Consider the following 23341-nt stretch of genomic DNA (forward strand, 5'->3'; position numbering starts at 1 on the left):
ATCCACCTGCTCCAGCCTAGGGTCCTCCACAGCTGCAGTGTGGGTATCTGCTCCCCCATGACCTCTTCCAGGGGCTGCAGGGCAATACCTGCTCCAGCGTGGTGTCTCCAGGTGTTGCAGGGGTTCCCTGCTGGAGCACACAGAGCACCTCCTCCCCTCCTCTTTCTCTCCCCTTGGTGCTTGCAGGGCTGTTTCTCGCACTTTCCCCCCTCACTCCTCACTGCCAGGCAGCGTTTTGTGTTTGTTTCTGGGAGCGTTATTTCTAAAGTTTTTATTTTCTTGCACACGATCTTTGTAAAACAATATGTAACCTAGAAAACAGATCAAGACTGACTCTGATGAAGTTTCTCACAGGAAAGAGGGAAAGTGCTAAGGATAAATACAGCTGCCCAGGAACAAGATTCACCTGTTTACTGACAATGCATAATAACAATTTAGCACTCGCAGAAATACTCAGGACAAAGGTTCATACAACAGCTTCCTGAAATTACCATTGTGAGAAGGAGGAAAAGGTGGGATCTCAACACCCTTTTGCTTATGGACTTGTAGGGATAAATTAGTACACAAGTCATCTTAAAACAGTAGTTGTCATATTAATTGTTCTGAATTTGTAAGGAATACTTATCTTTTCCCTCATCACCCTTTCTTCTTATCTTGCTGTTCAAAGTATTTCAGTACCTTATGGAAAACTGGACTAACCTTTGCCTATATAGAACAGGCTATGAAACACCCTGATTAACAAAGAAGTAATCTGCTTACACATAGAATTATTACCATTTAAAGCAAAGAACCAGAGGGCATAAAGCATATAACCATCTAATTAGCAGAAAACATTTCCTTTCTCTTCCTCTGATTTTGTGCAAACCCCAGCACTCCTGAACAGACTGAGGCGTGTGCTGCATGCCCCGAGTGTCTCTGGTGATGGAGAACTTGACAGGGTAAACATGGCCTCAACCCGCTCACCCAGAGGAACGCTGCCTGCAGTGGTCCCAGGCATGCTTGCCACCACTGCTGCCTCTTCAACAGAAAGGAGGTGCTCTTGCTCCTCAAAAAAGGGAAGCACAGCTGCCGTGTGGGGAGGAAACAAGATGCCACGATACTGTGTCTACCTCTCTGATCTCCCCAGTGAAGGCAATGAGGATGACACAGAGCAGAGACCATGGGGAACCTCAATGCTGGTTCTCTTCCCACGTTGGTTAATGTTCTCTGGCCCCATGAAGTGTCTGCACCAGACACTCATGTTGCAATTTTGAGCAAGCGGCGTTTAGGGCAGCTGCTGCATATGTGTGCGTATGTGGGAGACAACTCATAAGAGGAAACGTGACTAAATTCATCCTTTGATACAGAGGCAACAGAACTATTTGCCACACTTCATCCTATTGGTAATATGTTGCTTTAAAGGAGGCACCCATTTAGCTTCCTCCCAGGGGCCTGTGTTAGGCACAAAAGGAAACAAACATACATGAGATATCCCCGCACTGGGAGAGTGAAGAGAAGAGAGCTGGAAGCCAGGAATTCAGCCTGATAGAGGTATGCATCTAAGTAAAACAGCAATGCATTAAGTATTCCACTTGGATGCTGTAGGCAATTGTTTTTTCAAAAACATCTGTGTATCACATACATATCGGGCATCTATAGGAGAAGGTCTATGCAAATGAGAAGACAAATGTTTCTCGCCAATTTTCCTTCATGATATTTCTGATTTCAAGACGACAGCATAAGGATTACAGTTTCTCAGACCACTTGCTGTTCAGGTCACATCCCACACTCACTCCATCTGCAGATGCTTTTTAATGTCAGTACACAGATCAACGACAGGACATGGTCCCTGGGGAACAGCCTGGCACCCTAATGTAAAAAAGAAAGGCTTGGGCAGCAAAGTACGCAGTAAGCCACACCTGATGCAGGACAGATTCTTCATTTCAAAGAGAAAAAACTGCATTCTTCAGAAAACAGTGTTCAAAAATTTAATCTTCATTCAGTTCAATGGAGCAGCTTTATAATTTACAGCACCAGATAAAGCTAGAAGATGTAATGTGAAATATCTGAAGCAGTTCTTCCCCCGTATTAAAATGCACCTTGGGCAACAGAGCCTTAACTTCTCTTAACATGTGTTTCTAGCAGATAAGTAAACAATTTGGATGTGAAATGAAAATTTTCAAGATAGTTACAGTCGGAAAGGCATCAGCGCACCTTAGACTTCAGCTGCAGTGCCCCACTGATAAGTTTTTGGGGTGGTTTGGCCTAGTTGAAAGGAAGCAGCTTCAGAAGAATAAAAAGCTTTTTGTGTACAAGTTGTCGGATCAGAGATAGCAAGAAGAAAGACATCACTTTTACATCGAAATTCTGAAAGCGGCCTTGGTGGCAAGATGGAATCGCACACCAAAGCATGTGGCTGGGGCAAGCTGAGCATCTCTGCTCAGAGGCAGGGGAAGCAGAAACAGAGGCAACAAGGCTGAGAAGTTTAAAGACTCCTGCGCAGAGAAGCGATCCACTCAATGCATTGAATCGCATCAATGTTCCACTTCCTCACAACCTTCGGATCTGTGGACAAAATCTTTAATCACATGTGTGTTGAACTTTGCGTTCGACAGCGTCCGCTCTGCTCTGTGGGGCTTTGTGTGCCGCAGCGAGCTGTGGCTGAGCACTGAAGGCATCTCAACATCACCACTGCGACGGCTTAGAGGCAGATCACAGACCAGCAAATCACCCCTCCATGAAGCTCAGCACAGCCACAAGCCAAGCAGCCTCTTTTCAAAGTCCACCCCCACCACTCCCATGCTGGCTTATACGCACTGAATACTAAGCCTCTCTGCATCAAGCTCCCTCTCTGCCCGGATCCCTGCCACCAGGCTTAGGGACCACGTGCTATGGACAAGAGAGCTGTGTGTCCTCAGAGGGACCTTCCCCAAACAGTTTCCAAATGGAGAAGCAGGGAACCTTGTATTTCTCCTATCTGCACTACTTGGCCATTAGCAGACAAACAAACGGAAACTCGCCAAGAAAGAGCAAATGCCCATCTTTAATGGGTTTATTTAAGCAGACGGAGCTCCAGTGAAGGAAACGGCACGTCACTGGAAAGATCGCAGTATTTCACTGTGCAACATGTCAGGAGAAGACTAAGGTGCTAAAAGTGCTTCACCCCAGCAAAGGTAAAAGAGCTTTCCCACAAGGGAGTTCCACCTCATCTTTTCTAAGAGTTGTCAGTAAGACTTTGCAGCAGCTGTCAGTAAGAAAGGACTCCAGACATTGTCCGCTATGCAACCTTGTCTTTAGCTGCTTATAGCTCTCTCAAACATTAGCCATCTAAAGCAACATTTCCCCTATCCTGCAGCTGTCTCAGACTGAACACAGGACACTTTAGCTGTTCCTGAGAATTTTATTTCTCCAAACTACAAAGATTCTGATTATCTTTGCACTGAGAATGTGTTCACCAAGAATCTCTTCATGCAGGGACTTAAAACTTGATGGCCTGAAGCTGTGAATGCAGTCAGCAGCAGCTTTTTACCAACAGCCAGGTATGCACCTACTGAACCTGTTTTCACGATGCACATGTTGCCCAGAGCTGCAGAAACAAGCCTCTCCCTTGCCTGGCTTGGTGATGCAGCAGTATGAGCCAGGAGCCCACGCTGCCCCTTTGCTGTGCTGCCAGCCAGCTTCCTATCACCAAACACCTCTAGAAAAACACCAACAGAAGCTGTCTCATCCTTCTCTAGGGCTGGGTCCACAGGGAGAACAGCCACATCTGCTGGCAATGGGTGGCACAGGTCTCCATCCCTCACTGCACAGCTCTCACATCAGCAGCATCTTGCATCACCCACAGGGTGTGAAGGGAACGTTCCTGGCAGTTCTGGCAAAATGATAAGAGAATTATACCATAAGTTTTTTATATAAATGTGTAAGATTAAAAAGTGAAATCCAGAAGGTGGGAAATATTGAACTAACGTTGACTGAAAAACTTCAAAAACCCATCTCTTGTTACTTAACTACGGACATTACTCTTCAGGATTTCTGCCTCATTTACTGTACTCTTTTATGACTGTCTTTTGCATTTAATATTTTTAAGTATGGATGAATAAATTGGGGATATAGGATTCTATTAACAAAGCAATTTTCTTTAGTGTGGCCACTGTTTATCAGACAAAATACATTGGAAAAATCATAAGGGAAAAAAGCACAGTGGTGACTCCAAGTCCTTCTTGCGCCCTAACGAGATAGTTACTCATTAATCTCCCATTCCAACAGGCTATCAAATATCATGTTTGATTTTTAAGTAATTTCCTATGCTCTTTCTGAACCCTAAGATGAGTAAAAGTATTCAAAAACAAAACATGAATATATTTTAATCAGAAATTTTAATTGTCTCCAAATTGCAGGGAAGTTTTCTTAAGTGGCTTATTCTAGTTTCTTTAACAGTTCTTCAATGGCTTATTACTATATTACTTTACATGGACAGCTAACTTGCTATCCACTTGAGATTACCGAAGTTATTCATCATGCATTTTGACTCATTGGCCAACCTGTCAGTGACTGACAGTCTCTAGAAAAATATAGTTCAGCTAAAAAAACCTGACCTAACTTTTCAGCAGCTTTCTCTGTGATACTGACATAATCAAATAGAGTTTTACATATGTCACGCTGTTGCTGCAGCAACCTGGCCTCCTCTCCTCTGACTACTGATAGGGAGCCTCTAAACTTGCTATGAGCTCAGATGTCTTGAGATTAATCTCTTGGGACCTTTCCAGCAAAATCGGGATTAATTTGCAGTTCCTCGAAAATGAAGTAACTATTTCACGTAAACTACTTTTCACATTTCATCAGGCCTGAGCTTCCTATTCATAACCTTTATAGGAATGACTGCGTTGGCACAGGGCCCCCAAGACATTTAGGAGGAAGCCGTTTGCACAGCGGGAAGGAGGATTAAAACGCCTTTGGCTTCTCTTTTATTTTTCTTGAATGTAAGCAGAGAAAAGGGTATTTTTGTGAAAGCAAAAGTTGTATTTTGGAGGGTTTTTTCCTCTGGATGTTTACATCTCAGTGCATCTAATTTTCAGTTCTCCATATCTTTGTCTGGGATGAAGCAAAGGATTGTAAGCACTGAGATGTGTAGTTCCTGAAGCCAGAGCTAATTCCTGGCTAGCCTGGCTGTAGAATCTTATAATAAGGACACCTGAATATTTGATAAAGACTTCAAAAGTCTTGATGGCACAGTCTACATCACTGCACATGTCTTGAATGCTCTGAAAGCCTCTTTCCAACTGCTTAGACCCTTTCTTGGGGGAGAAGGGGGAAACACGATGCTGGAACAAACAATGCAAGAGAACAAGTCAGGCCAATTCACATGGGTTACTGTATTTGCCTGGGAATTACAGCCTAGTAAAACACTCAGCCACTTTGCCAATGTACATAATTTGGAGTCCTCAACACAGAAAGGACATGGACCTGTTGGAACGGGTCCAGTGGAGGGCCATGAGAATGATCAGAGGGATGGAGCACCTCTCCTATGAAGAGAGGCTGAGAGAGTTGGGGTTGTTCAGCCTGGAGAAGGGAATGCTCCAGGGAGACCTTATAGCAGCCTTCCAGTACCTGAAGGGGGCCTACAGGAGAGATGGGGAGGGACTCTTTGTCAGGAAGTGTAGCGATAGGGTGAGGTGTAATGGTTTTAAATTGAAAGAGGGGAGATTTAGATCAGATATTAGGAAGAAATTCTTTACTGTGAGGATGGTGAGGCACTGGAACAGGTTGCCCATGGATGCCGCATCCCTGGAAGTGTTCAAGACCAGGCTGGATGGGGCTTTGAGCAACCTGGTCTAGTGGGAGGTGTCCTTGCCCATGGCAGGGGGGTTGGAACTCGATGACCTTTAAGGTCCCTTCCAACTCTAACCATTCTATGATTCTATAATATCCTTCTAGAAAGGACATAAATAACAAAATGTCTCTGTATTCAATAGATACATAATTACTGAGGGCATGTGTGCCACAGTGGAGTAGTCCATGGGAGTGCCAAAATGGGGAAAAAAACCCTGAAGTTCTTCTGTATCCTAAAGGTGTCCATCCCTTGCTAAGACTTACCACGTCTGATCTTCAGCAGAACACCACTCTGCTGAGCAGATGCGAAGCCCAAGGCTGGAGAGGCCATGGCAAACCATGCTGAAAAGATGCTCAGAAGAAATCTGAGCAGTTAAAAGGCACTTCCAAGGGCCATGGATGTTGGTGGCTCCAGAGGGACTTCTGGCTAAGGTCAGACACAGCACCTAATATTTGGCCGCTACCCAAATTAAGAGAGGAAGGCACATGCTCTGCTTCTTCAGAAAATCCTCCAGTCTGAGGGAAAATCTTCAATGTTGTCTGCTTTGCCCTGCACAGCCAGGGCTGAGCTCCAAGCATGTGCAAATTGTTCAGGTCATAAAACACATACCTATAAATTCATTAGTTAAACACACTTGGGCCTCTGTAGCAGCAAAACTTAGCACTTCATACTACTAATTTCCAAAGGATCTATGCAAATCTTCACCTAATATATAAACTATAAGGAAAAGTCAAAGTTGGGATGCAGTGGGAAGAGGTCTGGGGTGACGGCACTCGAGAGACCTGGAGTCACTCCCAGCTTTGCCACAAGTTTGCCAGCAAAACACTTCAGTTATCTGGCCTTGGCTTCCCCAGCCATAAGATAAACCTAATTGTATGTGGTTTGTGAAGTGCTCCAAGCTCTACTGCTTCAGAAGATCTCCATTTTGCTGTTACTTATTACAATGCGATACAGTTCATACTACATGCAACAGAGCAGTAATGAAACTACTTCAATACAACCTTTCATTGCATGGTAGACCCCAAAAGCACCAATTTCCATGGATTTGCCTTCTAACTGTATGATCCAAGAATATACGGTACATACAGCTTTTCTTCTCAGTACTGTCTTGCAGAATCATGCTAAACCCAATTTATATAATCCAGCTTCCCCTAAAGATAGCAGAGTTCATAGTAGTTGTTCATTGTTTAATTGTTCTACTGCACTACAATGCACTGCAGGAGCCACGTTACTATAGCTAGGCACGGCTATAGCGAGGCAAGACACGCAGAGAAGCAGCTCCCTTCCATTTACCTGTTTAGAGACACAGCTGTAAACCCAGATGCGTGGGCTGCTCTTGCTGTTCACCACAGGAAAGCAGAGTTAGAAACCTGCTGGCTTGTGCGTGTGCTCTCATGGACCACGAGGGCCAAAGCCCTCAGACAGAAGACTCTTAGTATTAAAGAAGAAAGCAACTAAAGTAATACTTAGGGTATGCCGGTCTGACATACAGACTGCCATTAACTGCAGGAACAGCAGTTGCAGATTAGGCAAGCCTAATTACTCACCTGGGGATCTGGCTTGCACGCTGAGGACATTAATGACACATCTCTCCCTGGGAGGGGAAGGGGAGGTGATCTTTAGTAGAAGTGAGTGGCACCAAGCACCACATAAACATCCTGGCAGGACTCTGCTCCATCGCTCATCCCAGGGGAAAGCAAGAATAAATTCGCATCTTTAAACATTTTTTTCTTCTTCTCTTACAGCTACCTAATGTTGTTGTTTTAAAATAGGGTTTTTTTCCAAACTGTTTGATCCAGAGCATACACTAGTGTCTTTTCCTACTTATTCTGTACAAAACATTTAGAACTGAAAAGCCTGAATTACTTACATTGTGGTGAATGGCTCTTACTATATTTTAGCATGCTTGATCTTTAAAAAAAAACCAAACTGTTGGGTTTTTGTTGGTTTTTGTTTGTTGGCTTTATTTTTTTTTCCATAGGAGAGCATGCAAAATCACAGTGATTTTAAGGTCTCGGTGGAATACCACTGAATTCAGGGAGGGCTCTGTTCCTTCTCCGTCGGAGAGCCAAAGAAAAGCCTCAGCATCTGTGACAGAGCTTCTAGCAGAAGTGTTGCTTGGACAAAACGGCTGTGAGAAGTTTTGCAGCTCCTTCATACGTAGGTAGAACAATGAGTTTCACACACTTGCTCACTCAAAACAAGTCCTGCTGCATATTTCTGGAGATACTTCTGCACTCTGACTGTCACTTCCACCTACTCAGCGTTGCACCAGGACCTCCATGCCATTTAGCAATATGGAAGGATGGCTGGTCTTGAACCCCAGCCAGAATCAATGTGCTGTAAATATTATTTTCCTTGAAATAGAACAAGTTTGCTTGTGCGGATCCGATAGCAGAATGTGGGAACAATTTCAATCCTAACAGAATTTATAATGGTCCTCTTTTAAACTTGTGGTGGTATAGTCTGAGGGCCCAAAATAAAAAACAACTAGAAGGTGAAATTGTGGAGTGTGATGGACTTAAGGAAAGAAGCTCAAAACTGAGCATTTGAGATCACTTCAACCTCTTTGTCCATACTGCTGGGCCATATAACTGATTCATATTTTCCAGTGCTTGTGCCACCCTAATTTAATGTCTCAGCACAGGTGAAGCTGTGAAGATAATATAAAGAACCTTCTGCACTGTCAGAGGAATCAAAAAAAAAAAAAACAAACCCCAAACCAGATACTTCAGCAGCCCTATCAGATACTCACTCCTCTAGCTGAAATGAAAAAGATGCTAATTTAGAATAATGAAACAGTTTTAATTTCGAATTTTGATTTTGCTCAGTGAAAGCAAATTCATCATTTGAAAGCTAATCATTTTCTAGATAATACTGTATCACCTTCAGCAGAAAGAGAAAGAGAGAGGGAAGGGTAATAACGTTCCCACTGCAAAGCTTTCCCAAAATCATAAACTCATTACTGCAAACTAAAATCTAAAGTCAACCAAAAACTAGGACATACTGGGCTTGCGGGTTACAGATCCAAAGCTGTGGAGTAAAACTAATCAGTTCTTGGATAGGATTTTTTTTTTTTTTCACTACAGTACAATCTATAGTCTAGTTGGTCAAATCAAGCCTTTCTGAGAAAAGAAGATTAGAGGCAGTTGTTTAAAAATTGGGGGGTTGGGGGGGAGGATTTAAGCTTTATTACCGACCAGGATATACAAAACAGACTGTAATGAAAAAACAGTATTGAGATTGTACTTGCAGTCTGAATGGAAAATGTTAAGGGGAGACAGGGCCATATGGAGGAGCTTATAGTTACAGCAAGAACTGATGCTGAGGCAAATGCCCTCTGAATAAGTGAAATTAGGCGTTATGCCTACGAAAGCCGTAGGAATTTAAAAAAAAAATTATTACACCTGAACACTACAAATAGGCTATTAAGCAAGAAATGAAATTCAGAAGAATTCAATTTTATTTTATTTATAAAGGTTGTTCCTCCTGCAATGATCAGTGTACTGTGTATGAATTGTTAATTGAAAAAGTACTAGGTTAAGCATCAACCATTTTGCATAAACAAAATATTTGATGAAAAATTCTTACCTGTGGTGAAAGTTCATCGATTTCATTGTTTTGAATATTTCATCCTGTATTTTACCAGAATCTTAACTGTCTGAACGGATGCACATGTTACATAAATACATTTGAAGCCCTGGTGAACCACAGCAGGATGTCCTATTTATCTGCTCACCCAGAGCTCACTGCAACACTACGGACCTGTGTTGCGCAGGGGCACATTAGGATACACCCTTGCGTAAGTTAAGAGAAAATAATAAAATACTACAGCACAGATACCAACGCCCTGGCTTGCCTTCCATTTCATTTTCCTATAGCCTTGACTTTTCACCAAGATATCTACCTGGAATTTGCCATAGTTAACCACATATCTCCCAAGATATGAAATGCAGGACTAACATATATTCATGATGTATTTTTTAAATGCTTTTATCTCCCGCAGTACTGTCTAAACCACCCTAGCTCTGGTCCAAGCCAGGCAAATCCAGCCTTGCTTCCTTGGTTTTCATTTTCTGGTCTCAGGACCTTTTCTTTGCTGTTCTCCATCAACCTTTACTGACAAGTGGTCCAAGACAGAAGCAACTCAAGCTCGATGTTTTTGTTAATACAGCCCTGAGCGGCTGGCTGCCTGCTGCATAATCATAGAGCCACGGTATTACAGGCTATTTGAAGACTATCATGCACCTTTACAGCTCATCTATTTCATTCTAAAGCAGATATTTAGGACATAGTTATATTCTGACAGCAGAGACGCAAACCACCAATTTTCTGGAAAGTGAAGGTCTACTCTGTAGTTTCTTTAAATCCTGAGCAGCACTTTACACCGCCCCAGCAATAAGGGTGTTCTGGCCACGGCACAGCCACCCAGCAAACACCCTTACTGAGACATCAAGAGCTGACGGTATAACAGGTCACCATAACGCTGGTGAGATTCATGAGCTCAATGACCATCACTGCTCGTCCTTGGGAGTGAGCTCCAGAAGTGCTTGGTGGAGTGCACAGCTGTAGAACAAGAGCTAAAGATGTGCAGGACCTGATTTTGTCCTACCCATCATTAGGAAGTGTGGTAAGTAGGTAGGTCAGTCAGGGGAATTACAAAAGTTTCATGATTCTCAATATATAAAGTATAGCCAGGCAGCTCTTCAGGCAATTTAAACCGGCATAGCTCCCTTGAGATCCATAAAAGGATGCCCGTTTACATCAGCTGAGCACTGGCTTCACGACTTTTTAATGTTCCCCAGTGGAGCAACCCAGCATGGCAAATGCCTTCCACGGTATAAAAGCCTAGAAATACAATGGTATGGAACGCAAAGTAATCCACCCCTCTGCATCATCGAGCCTAAGTGGCAGAAGACAAAGAAAGCACCAATGAGATTTTGATTTTGATAATATAGGGTGAAACCATGCAAATCATTATGCAGTCAAGTGTTTTCCCTCAGCTCACTATATACTTTGAAGCCACTTGTCTGCACCAACCTTTTGAGTGCCCTGCTAAGGTGCTGGCAATACATTTTTCATCTGCCTTTTATAGGGTATTTTTAACTTGATTAACCATTTAAAGCATGCAAGCCAAACGTTGCACTGTCTCACGCTTGTACAGTACCATCAAATCCAATAGAGAAAGAGATACACAAAAATTGCTGTTTGGACATTTTGGTAGCAAACCTTTAGAAATATTTATAGAAAAATTGTTTTCTGTTAAGTGTAGTATGAGGAAATTGTATTACAGTGGAATAACAAACCACTGGACATTCAGGATCTGGTGAACAAAATGTAGTAATGCTTTATCATCTAATAATAGAAAATGCAGTCCCACTTCCTACAACATTATGGGATAGAATAACTTGTAGAAAACTAGTAAGAAATTCTTTTGAAAATTAACATTTTTAATGATGCTGAAATATGATAAAGACTTTCCAAATACATTTTTTTGCCGTGCCACACTGGTGAAACTCCAATGTGTACTAATAGTGCTCCCTTCACAAACAAAATCTTGAAAAGTAGGTTGACAAAAAGTAGCAGATTTGCAAAGAAATTAATTAGGTTTTTGTCTTTGTCATTCTCACAATGTGGGAATGGTAATATCACACAGGAAAAAAATTCACAGCTCTAGCCCTGCTTGGTGAAATATAGACATTTATTTTGAAATCCATATTGAAAAGTTCAACTTATTAGAAAATAATATTTTGCGAGTTACGTTGACTTATGTGTGCCAGTTTTAGGTCTATATTTCTCAATTGAAGAGAAATATATGGGGCTAATCCTGCGTCGTTGAAAACACAATTCACTAAACCATTGGGAATTTTGCTCAAGTAAGGAACAGATCAGTGCAGAGTATGGACCTGTACTTAAATATTTCATTTAACTACAGAAACACACAAATTACTGAAAATTGCTTCTGGTACAAACTGAAGGGTATCTATTTTATCACCTAAAGCAATTTCTATGAAACCTAAAAATTACTCGTTTGCTCATTTTCAGGAGCTGTTAATTTTAGAGATTAATTCCAAGATTCATCCAAGTATAACTTCCTACAAGTATTTGTTGAAAACTGCCACATACTCTTTTTAATTAACTCCAGTGATATGCTAATAACCTGGATAGTTTCTCAACTATTGGTTAGTTCTAATACAGAGCATAGATTGAATGACTACCATTTATAACTTTTCATGTAATATCGCTGAAGTATATTCTTATAACCTAGTTAGAAGATGTAATGTCCTTAAGGACGCACAGTAAGAAATAAGGAAGCTCTGCACCCAGTACTAACAAATAAATTTTGTTTCTGCTGAGCTTTTTGGAGGCCATTTCTGCAACTTAGTGCCTCCTTGTTTTATTTTATATTCTTCCTTCTGTTATTTGAGTTCATGCATTTTATAGAAGTGGTACGAGTAGGATAGATAAGAAGGTTAGGTTGACTCAGTGTAAAAACTAGAAACTCCTTGGTATTAAATCAAAAATATTAGGGTCATGAACTTTAAATATACCTTTATATAATATAGTCTGGTGGGTTATGTGTAGATAAAGATGGTATTTCCTTGGACAGCTCTATTAGTTCATATATCAAGGGAAAAGCTTTTTAACATGAACGTGAAAGAAATACTCGGTAAGACACTAAAATTTAATTATTGTATTACCTGAGACTGAAAACTATATCTTATCTTAAAATCCATTATTTTTATCTTAATGAGTTAGTTTTACTGGTCATATTGCCATCTCTCATTTTCTTGTTTAGAGGGCTCGAAAAGTAATCATTAGCTAGATGCTGAGAAATAGCTAGAATTTCTATCGCTTCTATGTCCTTTCTCAACTAATTAAATACCAACAAAAGAATCCATTCATTTTTATTATAAGACAGAAAAATAATAAAAAAATAAATCCAAAAGCTCCCTAACAGTGGAAAATGCAATTAAACTACCACTGTATTAATTCAGGTGCAAACTGCTGCACCATTGTATAGCAGTGCTTTCCTTTCCTTAATTAACTAAAACATGAAGAAGAAAATCTGATGGCTTGATAACATTTTCTTCACTGTCAGAAATGCTTTGGGATGATTTTATTATGTTATCACAAAGAGTGTCAGAGGAGTTATTGCCACTACTTCTGTTTGTCACCTCTAAGAGTGACAGATTCCACAGAGAAACTTGCTGCTGTTAATGGATGAAAAGGATTAATATTTTATAACATCATTACTATATAGGCTGGATAACTATAGCAATAAGAATACATTTATTATTTTATGCATCCACAACCATGTAACACAGAAGGAGCGTTTCTTGTCTGGCAGCATCTCTTTGAATGTGTGTTTGGCTGCTGTGATTGAAAGCTGAGCAGTTTGTCATACTTATTATTTATATTGTGATGGAAGTAACAGAGTCCAATCAGTATTAGGGTACCATCACTGCATGCCCTAACAGAGTGAATCCGAACTAAAGATACACACAGATCTTGTAGCAGAAAGTCTCCAAACCACGTAGAGCAATTTTAGGGAAAAGCAACGTGGGCAATTGCCTGGGAGCCTCGCTAGACCAAACAGAAGCAGCAAAGCAAGTTCTGCAACGGGGAGGTTGACAGAGGGAGGAGCGCACACCCTAAATCTCTGTCTGGGTCCCTGCAATGCTGATGCCAGCGGTGAAGCTTAGGTTCCATCCTGCACAGAGCTAAGCATTTAGGGTATGTTCAGGCAAATATGCTTCCCTTTAAACTCTGGCATGCTCCTTTTTCCTTCAGAGGCTATCCCCATTAAAGCAAAGCAAGTTCAGGCTGCCTAGAAGCAGCAATGATGCTCAGGCATTTCCAAAGCATCCTGCCATAGCATGTGGCCATGTTATGTAAACATGTTTTACTTTCTTCCACAAGTTTCTTTGGCCTTGAATTTACCAATGTGTGAAAGCACAAAGCTGTATGTTTCATGTACTCTGCGTACATACACAGACAGACATTCCCCTTGGCTTCAGACTGGCACGGTTACACTGTAGTGGTGAGCAGACAAACAGCAAACTTCACCTGCATCCCATGAGAAAAAAAGTGAGCATACACTGAATATGGACAGTTATAAACTTATCACAGATTTTCAGCTGCAAGGTGCTGACTGCTGTCAGCTTTTCTCTTTCTTTTTTTTTTTCTCCCCTTGCCTTTGCTCAGTATTTTGAGGGACTGTGTCCTTTAATTTATTTAAATCTTTTAGTCATTGGGTCCCTTGCTGTCTACACATATATATGAGGAGCCTTCCACTTTATGTTTAAAGGAGCACTCATGTGAGGAAAGCTGAGTGGGGTTAACACTTGCCAGGTCAAAAGGCATCAATCTTTTACTTCTCACAGGAACACGTATTTAGGAATGCATCTCCTCGGCTGGCATAAACAGCTCCTTCTCTCTCTTTTTTTTTTTTTTTTTTTTGCTTCACGTTCAGTGTTTGTCAAGCAGAAGAGGGACAGGCAGAGAAGCAGAAGCGTGGCAGATCCTGCCTACATCTCTTCCACAGTTTTTCCTACCCCCTAACTCTTTTGATACTTTGTATTCACCGTCTCACTTGACTGACACAAGAAACCCACTGTAGGGAGAGAGGCTTCCTGTGAACTGAGCCCCGTTTCCATGGTGCGGAGTTTTCCACTTAAAAACAAATCCCTGTTTTCTAGGGGGGGGGGGGGGGAGGGGCACGTATGCACAACACTCGCCGGAGCCCCCCAACACCCCAGGGCTGGGGGCCGAGGGCGAAGGAGGGCAAAATCCCGAAAGGTTACCCTTGGCAGGCTGCAGCTCCCCGCTCTCCGGTCCGACCTAGGAAACCTCCGCACTTCTCGGCACGCATTTTAAGGTCACCAAACCATTCCTGCCGTTCCCCCTCCGCCCCTCGACGTGGCGGGGAGAGCGGTGGTCGACTGGGTTTGGGCGCACTTTCCACACGCTGCCGCTGAGCGCTCCGGCGGTGACAGCCCCCTCGCCCGCGGCCAGCGCCGAGCGGCTCCCGGGATGCTCGCCCCGGCCCCCTCCCCATCCCCGCTCCGCCGGGATCCCCCGCGTTCAACTTCCCCGCCTCCCGCCGCCGCGCACCGGGGCAAACTTTCGGGAGGGAGCGGCACCCGCGGGAGCCCCGCGGAGCCCGGCAGCGGAGCCAACGGGGCGGGCTGCGCCCCGCTCCCCGGGCAAACGCCCCGCCGAGGAAAGCCAGGGGTTGGGAGCAGCCCGGCCGCCGTCGCCCGCAGCCCCAGCCCCGCCGCGGCGGCTCCCCGCGGGCTGCGCCGCGACCCTGCGGGAGGTACGCGGGTCCCGCTGCCCCGGCACAAGCAAACCTCTGCGCAGCGCCCGGGGCGGGATGGAGGGAAAGCGCGGAGGAAGCGGGGGGCCGGCGGGCGGCACTCACCGATCCGCAGCACTTGCTGGCCGCTCCGGGGCAGGCCGGCCGAGGCGCACAGCAGCACGAAGAGGAACCCCCCGCCGCCGCCGCCCGGGGCCGGGCGCCGGGGCCACCGCGGGCCGAAGGCGCTCGCCATCCTCCGCGCCCGCCTCAGTTCATGCCGGGCTCCCGCGGGTGCGGGGCGCGGGCGGCTACCCCCGGCGGGGCCGGCTGCGCGCCGCCGCTCCGCGCCGCCCGCCCATGGCGCGGGGGGTCCGCGCCCCGCCGCCCGCGCTCCCGCCGCTGCCTCGCTGCGCTGCGCCGCCGGCCGCGGCTCCCGCTGCCCTCGCCCCCCGCCGCCGCCGCCGTCGGGAGGGGAGGGAAGGAGGGAGGGAGGGAAGGAACGGGAGGGGGCGGCTCCTCCCGCGGGGCGGCCCCGGGCGGGGCGAGGCGGCTCCGGGGGCTGAGCGGGACGGGGACACGCACCCACGCACACGCAAAACTGTCCCGCTGCTCCCCGGCACGGCTGGACCCGCGCCGCCTGCGCTGGCAGGGGTAGGGGCAGGGACAGACATAGGGACAAAAGGCAGGGAGAGTGGGCAGAGATGCTCCCTTGCCCACGGTCCCGCCAGCCCACTCGCTCCTCGTTGTGCTGGGCCGACCCCCGCGGGTCTCCCCGCAAAGCTGGAGACCCCTCCTTGACCTGGGGGAAGCCTTCTCCCTCCCGTGCCTGTCAGCCCCACAATTCCTGCTTTTTCCCTACAATTGCTTTTCTTCAGCCTCCACAATTGCCTCACATTCCTCCTGGCTGTGTGGAAGTTTGAAAGACGGACAAGAGGCAAAGCTGGGGCAGGAGGACAATGCGTGTGCGCAGCTCCCCTCTAGGGGGTGGGCATGGGATAAAGCAGCGGTGCAGCATTTCTGGAGGCTGAGAGACACCCGGGGGGATGAGGTGGAGGGAAGGCGGCACCGTCAGCTGTTTGCCCCATTGGCAACCCTTTCTACAGTGTGTTTGCTACCTTGGACATCGGTAGCTGAGTGAGGGACAGGAGACATGTCCCCACAGTGCATCTCCCCAGATGTGATAGGAGTCTCAGCAAGGGGACCGCAGGGCTGCTCACCTGTGACCAGGGGTTCACAAAGTTCAAGTCACGAAAACTCAACACAACTTTTGAACATTTGGGAACAGAGACCCTAACACTCCCTGTCCTTAGCTTGGCCAGCGGATCGCTTTTCTCCTGTGACTTGACTTTCCCAAATTATTTTTAAAATCTCAGTTTTAAAGGTTCAGTGAAACTCAAAATGCTTCACTATAGAGTAAACATATGGGTCCTGAGCTGCTCTGAAAAAAAGAAAAAAGCATAATAGGAGAATGACTCCCACCTAGCAACAGCACTAAAATTGCATAGCTGAGATCCAAAATTGAAATAATTTAAATTTGTTTATTTTGTATTCCTCTCCAGTCTGTCTAACTATTGTTCCAGAAATTAACTCCTCAGAGCAGTCGCATGCTGAAGTGCAATGGAAATGCAAGTGTCTACATTATATCTCCCAGTCAGTCTCAAATGTTTCCTGAAAAGCCTGCCTCTACTGTTTGCAGAGTAATTTAAACTATTCAGGAGCTCTCCCTACTGAGATTCCCAGGCAGGATACTAGTTAGTGCCCCACTTTACATTTCTTATGGCACCTATTACGTGCATCTTGGAGAATTTTTGCCCGTGATGTTTACTTTTTGTTTGTTTACCTAAGAGACATCCTTACTGTAGGAACAGAGCTAAATCCACCAGCAGGCATGAGCTCCCTGCCAGCCCCAGGGTGACGCAGCTACATTTCCCGTTAGCTTTCATGCCTCGTCTCCTGCTGCCCTGCCACGCTGCCGGCATGTAGCTCGGCCCGTGCCTCCTCTGGGGCCACCACCACTCCGCAGCTCCGAGCAGTTACTGCGGATGTTGGCATCGCTGCTCCATCCCAGCTCCCACTTTCACAGCTCTACGTGACCGGCTGCCCCCGTCTCTTGCTCCTGGGGGCCATGCCCTAACAGAAGGTGAGAGATAGGCTCAGCCTGCACCCTCGCCTGTCTCAGGCATGTCACACTGGCTAAACGTGGCAATTACATTAAATCACTCGCGTGGTCAATGACTGCAGCACACACTCTTATGTAGGAGGCAGAAAAGGAATCCATCAGGCCACCCTGGACTGGGCTGAATGGCTCGGTAACGTTGGCACAATTTTATAATCTGTCATTGCCTTTCAAATAGCTCTGTATGAGAGAAGGCATGCATCTCCTAATCCAGGAAAATCTCAACCACTGAGCAATGGCTAATAACAGCTACCCTTCAGGTACACATCCCCCCACTGTACAAAAACATGCAGTAGAAATAGCTCTGACTGGACTGGCAAGTTTTATTTTCACAGTCACACTGGCACGGTGAATAACACTGATATAACAGCAAGTACTGGTTTCCAAAGGGAAGTCGTATTAGTTCTGCTTGACTGAGGAATGGTGCTATTTTGAAGGAAAAAAAGGAAAATATTTCATCTGGAAAATATACCTAGCGATATTTTCAGAACCATTTGTCCTCAGTGTAAATGGGTTCCTGCAAAAGTCAAAGATGCCTCAGCGTTCATTTCAGTGAGATAAGGAGTTGGCCAGAACTATATGCTTTTGAAAATACCGCTGGTTTTAGTCTTCTGCTTTTTTGAAGCCCTTAAGAACATAGACTGAACAGAATGGGGAAAAAAAAAAGCTTAATAACAACTGCATGGCAGAGGTCTGCGGACACTTGCTACCAGTAGTAGAAACCTGAACAGCTCAAACTCTGCTAACACCCCTAACCTCTTCTACCAGGGGTGGCTCAAGGGGAGTTAGAAAGAGGTACTAGTTCTGCTTCAGGGTGTACCTAAGTGTTACCTAGGTTTTATTCCACAGCTTTTTACATAACAGCAATGGTTTTAAAAAAAACTGCAAACAGTTACAGAAAAATTTAAGTTGGCTCTAATGCTGCAAAGACGGGCCAAACTTTAAAATGAAAAATAGTCTATTTGCTACTGTGGAAAATCTTTTTTTCCCAGTTTTCCTGGTTTTATTTGTTTGTACAACCCCTGTGTCCTGTACTGGTCAGAGCAGATATGAAATGGAAGGTTGTGCTTTCACAAGTCTTCACAGGAAAACTGAGGGAGAAGAAGAGGGGTTTTAAACCCACTTTGAGATTTAAAACATTTCCTCATTTCAAAACAGTTCTGAGAAAAATACTTTAGAATTAGAAAGGGGCCATTTTGAAACACAAAGGGAAAGAAAAAATTTTAAACTGACTGAAATTTCCCTGAAGTATCTTCCAGGTTCTAATTTTACAGTAAGCTCTAATACATACCGCTCTTGTTGCTTGCAAAGTAGTAAATCATCCAGCAAGCTCTATCTCACAAAATCATGGCATGCTTTACAGGGAGTGGTTTTTTATTTCTAACTGATATTTTTAAATGAGGTGTCTCAATACGGTTCATCTTGCTGGTCCCAGTTCAAGAAAGACAGGGAACTACTGGAGAGAGTCCAGCAGAGGGCTTCAAAGATGATCAAGAGACTGCAGCATCTCTCTTAAGTGGAAAGGCTGAGAGACCTGGGCCGGTTTAGCCTCGAGAAGAGAAGACCGAGAGGGGACCTCATGAATGTTTATAAATATCTAAAGGGCGGGTGTCCAGAAGATGGGGCCAAACTCTTTTCAGTGGTGCCCAGTGACAGGACAAGGGGCAACGAGTACAAACTGTAACACAGGAAATTCCATCCGAACATGAGGAAAAAATTTTTTACTTTGAGGGTGACAGAATACTGGAACAGGCTGCCCAGAGGTTTGGAATTTCCTTGTCTGGAGATATTCAAAACCTGCCTGGATGCGTTCCTGTGCAACCTGCTCTAGGTCAACCTGCTTTGGCAGAGGGCGTTGGACTAGATGATCTCCAGAGATCCCTTCCAACCCCAACATTCTCTGATTCTATGGTTCTGCAATTCTGTCTCCAGTTATCAATATCCTCGAATCTTTAATCTCCTTTTGGACTTTATTCAAAAAGAGTAGGGAAAGAACCCAGGTTTCTTGGCAATCTTTTTCTCCCAGTTAAGCAGGTTTGAATGCCCAGAGTCTTAACACGTGAGCTGTTGCTCAGCTCATACTGGCTGCCACGTTTGCTTCCTGATTGACTGCATTGCCAATATTTAGGTGAATTTATTAGTACGATGTTTTGAAATACCTTGATAGTGAAAAGTAGTGTATGTAATCAAAATCTGTTCTTATCATACAGCACATTAATATTACAAATGGTAACACAGAGTCCTTTACACAGGAATTCAAAGTCTTTATTCTTGTTTCACAACATCAAATTCCAGTTAGATATAATGTGTAATTATTATGCAATTTGCAGCTGAAGTGATACTATTAGTCTAATAGCTAAAACCTTGTCTGGTATCAGGGCCTCATGACTGAGTCTGGGGATGTAAACCACCTCCCTCACATTTTGCATCCATTTCAGAACTCTGAGTTTGTATGTGGTCAATGTATCAGAAGGACAAGCGTATGCAAATGTGTAGGAAAATCTGGACATTTCCAGAAAATCTGGAAATCTCAATTTCTTGGTCAAGTTCTGATATATTTTAGCTGTGTTGTGTTGTCCTCAGGACTTTAACTAGATCTTATCCAGTCTAAGCTACTTTCTTACTGAGTTGAGACCACAGGCTGCAGTTAGCCTTCGTTTGGGAAGGCTGTGTTTTCCACATTTGTCTCCCAATAGCCTTCTACCATCACGCAGGACAATGTTCAGCAGCAGATTGTAGAATATCACAGTAGTAAACACTCCAAATGGAAATATAATAAATCAAACTTCCCCAGGTCTTTCATAACCTAACCTGATAACACAGAAATTGATAGCATCATCTAAAAATAACCACACCAAATCTTTTAGCTGTTTGCTTTTCCAACAAATTGTTGGGATCTTCAAAAAATCTTTCACTCCGAATGTACCTTAGAAAAAAGCTGAAATAAACTGAGTAAAAGAAGAGACAAAACCATCCCTTTCTTGTCCTTTTATCTTTCCACTTGTTCAAACATTTTCTTTCAAGATCATTTGCAAAATAAATATCACTCCAAAGGAGATAGGAACCAAAAGCCCAAATGATTTGTCGCTTTCTTCATCTCCTGAGCCCCAACATCCACTGGTTGGCTCCTTTGGTTGCAGGCTTGGGTTTGGCTGTTTCATGAGCATTTGGACCTCCCCTGCATGTCCTGCCTCCTCACACCTCCTGTGGCCGACCATGGTGCTGCCCCTATACAGAGACCTTGTCATCACACTGTCATCACAGTGAACCCGTCCCATGTGCCTGAAAAATTCTGCCACTGCCAGAGGCGGGCTCTGTTCATCTGATGAACATTTTAAAGATGGTGCAGTAGATGCCTTCTCTCAACCACTGTCTGCCCCTCAGACCAACCAAATGCCTGGGTATCTCCCACCCTCCATTCCTGTCATCTGTCCACTGACCTCCTCAATGATTTCTGCTGTTACTCCCTCACCTCCTTGCTGTTACTCCCTCACCTCCTTGCTGTTAACTTGCCCCATTTATCCCCCTGCAAAATAATTTCTGGGTCTCCACATGTCTTGCCTCTACTCCTGACACCACGTCACTGTGCTTGAGAAGGAAATCCCATGGAGAGGAGAGGAGAGGAGAGGAGAGGAGAGGAGAGGAGAGGAGAGGAGAGGAGAGGAGAGGAGAGGAGAGGAGAGGAGAGGAGAGGAGAGGAGAGGAGAGGAGAGGAGAGGAGAGGAGAGGAGAGGAGAGGAGAGGAGAGGAGAGGAGAGGAGAGGAGAGGAGAGGAGAGGAGAGGAAATTTGTCCCTCACTTAACTGACTGGAAACACACAAGGAACAAGCCCCAAGCACCCCTGCAGCCAGTGGGGACACAAATAACCTCTATACCTTTGCTCATGAAGAAGAGCTATCCTGGGAGATCTGCCACAGAGATCTGTGGAAGGCGGCATGACACAACAAGAAATCTGGTCTGTAGAGCAGAGCTGGTGGATGTGAGTGATGGCGCACTGTGCTGGCGTTGGCAGGGGAGAGGAGGGAGCTGTTTGAGTGGAACTATTCCAGATTCTCCTGACATGCCCTCAATTTTGCTTCAGTTGAAGTCAAAGATTATTTCTATAATTTTTTCCCTCTCTCTTTAACAGCATGTTACCAAAACACCACTGAATTCCACATGAGGAGGTTAAATTAATTTTTCAACTTAAAAATGTTAAGACACAAGTATTTTTACTGAAGCATCATAATACATAGGAAAGTAAATATAAATTATTTCCCCAATGAAAATAGTACCATGATTACAGCAAGTTTAAACATCACATTTTACACAGCTCCTTTTGGTTCAAGTGCTCTCTTTATTTATGTTCCCAAACCCATAAATGCAGTTCTCCCCTTTCCAAACTCTTTTCACTAAAAATGCTAGAGTGAATCTCTTAACAAACTAACATTGATCCACTCCATTGAACCAGTCTAACATTAATCTGCAAAACTGCTTTTCCCTGAGCAGTAGATACTTTTATCCACCATACTATTTAGCTAAAAGACATAAATAACCTGCAACTCAAATGCAACCTACTGAAAACCTTTCTCAGCCAAAGACCTATTATATTTTTTCTCCAATATGTGGTACACTAGAGGCTTTTTGAAAAAGAAAACTTCTGCTGTATATACATAGAACATCCTGGCACATTTTCCATTGGAGAAAAGACTTTTATCAATTTCTTCTTAGTCACATTAATAGACATCTAGAAAGTTCCAGTAAAATGAGTGGAGTCAATGTGAGTTTCCAACATTTGACCAAAAGGAATGTTTCTGCCCTGAGAAGCTCTTGTCATATTTCCTTTTTACAGAAAAAAAACCCACCCAAACCCAAAACTTTTAACAGATACTGCAGAGGGGAGAAGAATTAATACTCTTTTTTATTAAACTGTACTCTTTCCCAGTGCATATTTCTCTTTTCTGCTTTTGAGTTAATATTAATTATGAGTAAGCTGGTGGGGTAAATTAATGACTGTTCCAAATCTCTATCCAGTATTATTTAAATGTGTCCTAACTCATTTTTCTCCTTCCACACATTTCAAAAGAGTGACTTAAATGTCAAAAAGAGAGTATTTCACTTTATTATTGTTGTACCCCAGCATTGACGAAATCGAGTGGGACCTGAGGGAGAAAGGATATTATGAACCTGTTATTTTCTGCCCTTTTCTTCTTGAATTGACAAGAGCAGGGGAATTAGTTCCCTTGGTTCTCCAGAAATATTCTTTTTCCTGCTCTGATGCAGTCATCAATGCAGGAAGAGACAGGAGAGCTTCTGCTTGCCCTCTCAAGGACTCCAGCAGATAGTTCACCTCTTACTACCAGCTGGAGCAGCTCTAGGATGGTAGGTACTTCCCTGCTTCAGCAGATCCCACGGGTTAGTGCAAACTTTGGAGGTTTCTCAGAAGTCCCCTGCTCCTTCCTGCAACTCATTCTTTGTGTTTGTGCACAACACAAAATGTCCCCAAACCAAAATGTCTCTACTCCCAGGAGCAGTCCCAGCTGGACTAGTAGCAAGGAGTGCCAAGAGCAGTTCTGACATTTGTAGGCCTTTTTCCACTCATCCACAGACATGAGCCAGGAACTTGGAAAATATCCCCCACTACTGAAGAAAAACTGTAAGTTTGCCCATAACAATGAATGTTTCATTTTAAACATGTATGATTTATATTTTGATAACTCACATCATCATTTATGTAGCACCTGGCAAAATTAAGTTCACAGAGAGCAGTAGTTTTTGTATTTAAAGCTCATCATTCTAAGGATCACAGAAACTGTGTTTGCTCTGTGAATATTTTGTCTTTCACTTGGCATTTGCATGATCTGTTTTACATATCCACAGATAATAACATATGACATGCTATTTGTGATAAAAAAACCAATATATGTGATTTTGACTTTGTGTATAGATAAACAGGTTTAAATATATATACCTATCAACACGTAATTTCAAAAGCTAGTTAGAGGATTTTAATATCTGTATATTACATACTTGAATATATAATATAGTAGAATATAATATAGGATCATATATG

At 44.0% G+C, this 23341-nt stretch overlaps 1 protein-coding gene across 1 annotated transcript in view; it reads right to left on the reverse strand.

Moving 5' to 3' along the window:
• Positions 1-15366, reverse strand: part of GRIK1 (glutamate ionotropic receptor kainate type subunit 1) — a 171869-nt gene extending 156503 nt beyond the window's left edge. Inside the window, exon 1 of the mRNA XM_074155328.1 lies at positions 15237-15366. Within this exon, the coding sequence (XP_074011429.1) occupies positions 15237-15366 (130 nt within the window). The remainder of the gene's footprint in view (positions 1-15236) is intronic.
• Between the last annotated feature and the right edge of the window lie 7975 nt (positions 15367-23341).

This window comes from Numenius arquata, chromosome 1, assembly GCF_964106895.1.
Source record: "Numenius arquata chromosome 1, bNumArq3.hap1.1, whole genome shotgun sequence".
Lineage (NCBI taxonomy): Eukaryota > Metazoa > Chordata > Aves > Charadriiformes > Scolopacidae > Numenius > Numenius arquata.